At 37.7% G+C, this 1,963-nt stretch overlaps 1 protein-coding gene across 1 annotated transcript; it reads left to right on the forward strand.

Annotated features, from left to right (window-relative positions):
* The first annotated feature begins 698 nt into the window (after window positions 1–698).
* On the forward strand, window positions 699–1,467 carry LOC149556233 (heat shock 70 kDa protein 18-like). The gene is made up of 2 exons (XM_089829756.1): window positions 699–1,158; window positions 1,256–1,467. The coding sequence occupies exons 1-2, from the start codon at window positions 699–701 to the stop codon at window positions 1,465–1,467; spliced, it is 672 nt and encodes a 223-aa protein (XP_089685882.1).
* The last annotated feature ends 496 nt before the right edge of the window (window positions 1,468–1,963 follow it).

Below are 1,963 nucleotides of genomic sequence, written 5' to 3' on the forward strand. Positions count from 1 at the left end.
GGATGCACACACAAAAATAATATGCTTAAGACATTCAATTTTATAACAGACAGACACAAACAAAATAAGAGGAATAAAATGAATATAGTGACTCTAGATTCTTATCAACATCTCTAGAATTTTATAGCTTATAAGAATTAAAGATATTTCACTCCTTTTTCAACGAGATGTTTTGATCTTTGTGAAAATCTGTTGTGGTGAAAATTGAGAAATAGAGCCAACCTCTCCTCAACCAAAGAAATACTAGAGAAAAATGAGGAAAAACCAGAGAAACTAGATGAAGATACAGGGAGAGTCGAGCATGAATCCGAGGGAGAGACAGAGGGTCATCGGCATAGACCTGGGAACAAGCAATTGTTGTGCTGTAGTATGGTCACTGCACCATTATTTGGCACAGGTTATTCTTGATGTTTTTGGATGCAGAACCATGTCCTCCATGGTTGCATTTACTTCCAATGAGTGTCTCATTGGCCATATAGCCAAATGCTAGATTGCACTCAATCCTATCAATACGATATTTGACGCCAAGTGCCTCATTGGAATGCATTTCTGGGATCCATGTGTACAAAGTGACATATCATTATGGCCTGGTTCTAGGGGAGAACGATAAACCTTTCATTTAAGTAACCCATAAAGGAGAAATAGAGTTATACACACCAGAACAGATATCATCCATGTTGTTGAACAAAATAAAGACCATGGCTGAGAGATCTTTCGAATGCGAGGTGAAGCATGTCGTGATCAACGTACTTGCTTATTTCAATGATGTACAAAAGAAGACCATGAGAGGTGCAGGTACCCTTGCAAGCTTCAGTGTTCTTCAAATAATCAATGAACCAATTGCTGTAGCAATAGCGTTTGGCTTTCACAAGCCAAATATTAGTAAGCAAAATGTCTTAGTGTTTGATTTAGGTGGTGGTACATTTGATGTATCCATTCTGTCAATTCATGGAGGAAAATTTGATGTTAAAGCCACAAAGGGAGACATGCATTTAGGAGGTGAAGATTTTGATAATAAATTGCTCAAGTACTGTGTTGATATATTCAACACAACCTACAAGGTTACCGTCAATTCAAGTGCAAAAGCACTTAGAAGGCTCCGTACAGAATGCGAGCGAGTGAAGGTGGACTTCACGGGTGTCATGGAGACTGTCATTAGTATTGATTCTCTTTATGATGGTCATGATTTTTTTCTATAAAATTACTAGGTCTATATTTGATAGGATTAATGAAGATTTATTTAACAAGTGTATAGATATTGCAAAAGAGTGTGTCAAGGATGCCGAGTTGGATAAGAATTTAGTTCAAGACAAAGTTCTACTAGCGGGAGGCTCTTCCCATATTGTAAAGGTGAGAGATTTGCTTCAAGAAACCTTTGGACCAGATAAGCTATCACATATTGTCAACTCTGAAGAGGTAGCGACTATAGGTGTAGCCATTCTCAGGGCATCAAATGTTGGACAATGAAAATGTGTCTCTACAAATTACTGACATTACACCCCTTAGTTTAGGAACTGATATATTGGGTGGAATAATGAAAGTCATTATTCCTTGAAACGCTCTAATTCCAATTGAGAAGGAGACCTATTTCACCACTACTCGGGACAAGCAAACTAACATGAGCATTGAGGTGTATGAAGGAGAGCGGAAGTTAGTCCGAGAAAATAACTTGTTTTTTGAATTCTACCTAAGTGGAATTCAACCTACTAGAGTTGAGATGTCAAGAATTAATGTTTGCTTCAAAGTAGATGAGGATGGTATTGGTATTCTTACAGTCTCTGCAAACCAAGTGGGCAGCAGAACTATTTCAAAGATCATAGTAACTGATGCCAGTGCAAGACTGAACTGAGAGGAGATTGATGCAATGATATCTAATGTAGTGAATTTTGCTGAAGAAGATGAAAGGGTTTAGAAAAAGAATGTAGCCAGAAGCAATTTGCAGTGCTTCATTGACAACATGGAG

The sequence above is a fragment of the Cupressus sempervirens genome, chromosome 5 (genome assembly GCF_028749045.1).
Source record: "Cupressus sempervirens isolate cs-2001-9-10 chromosome 5, ASM2874904v1, whole genome shotgun sequence".
Classification (NCBI taxonomy): domain Eukaryota; kingdom Viridiplantae; phylum Streptophyta; class Pinopsida; order Cupressales; family Cupressaceae; genus Cupressus; species Cupressus sempervirens.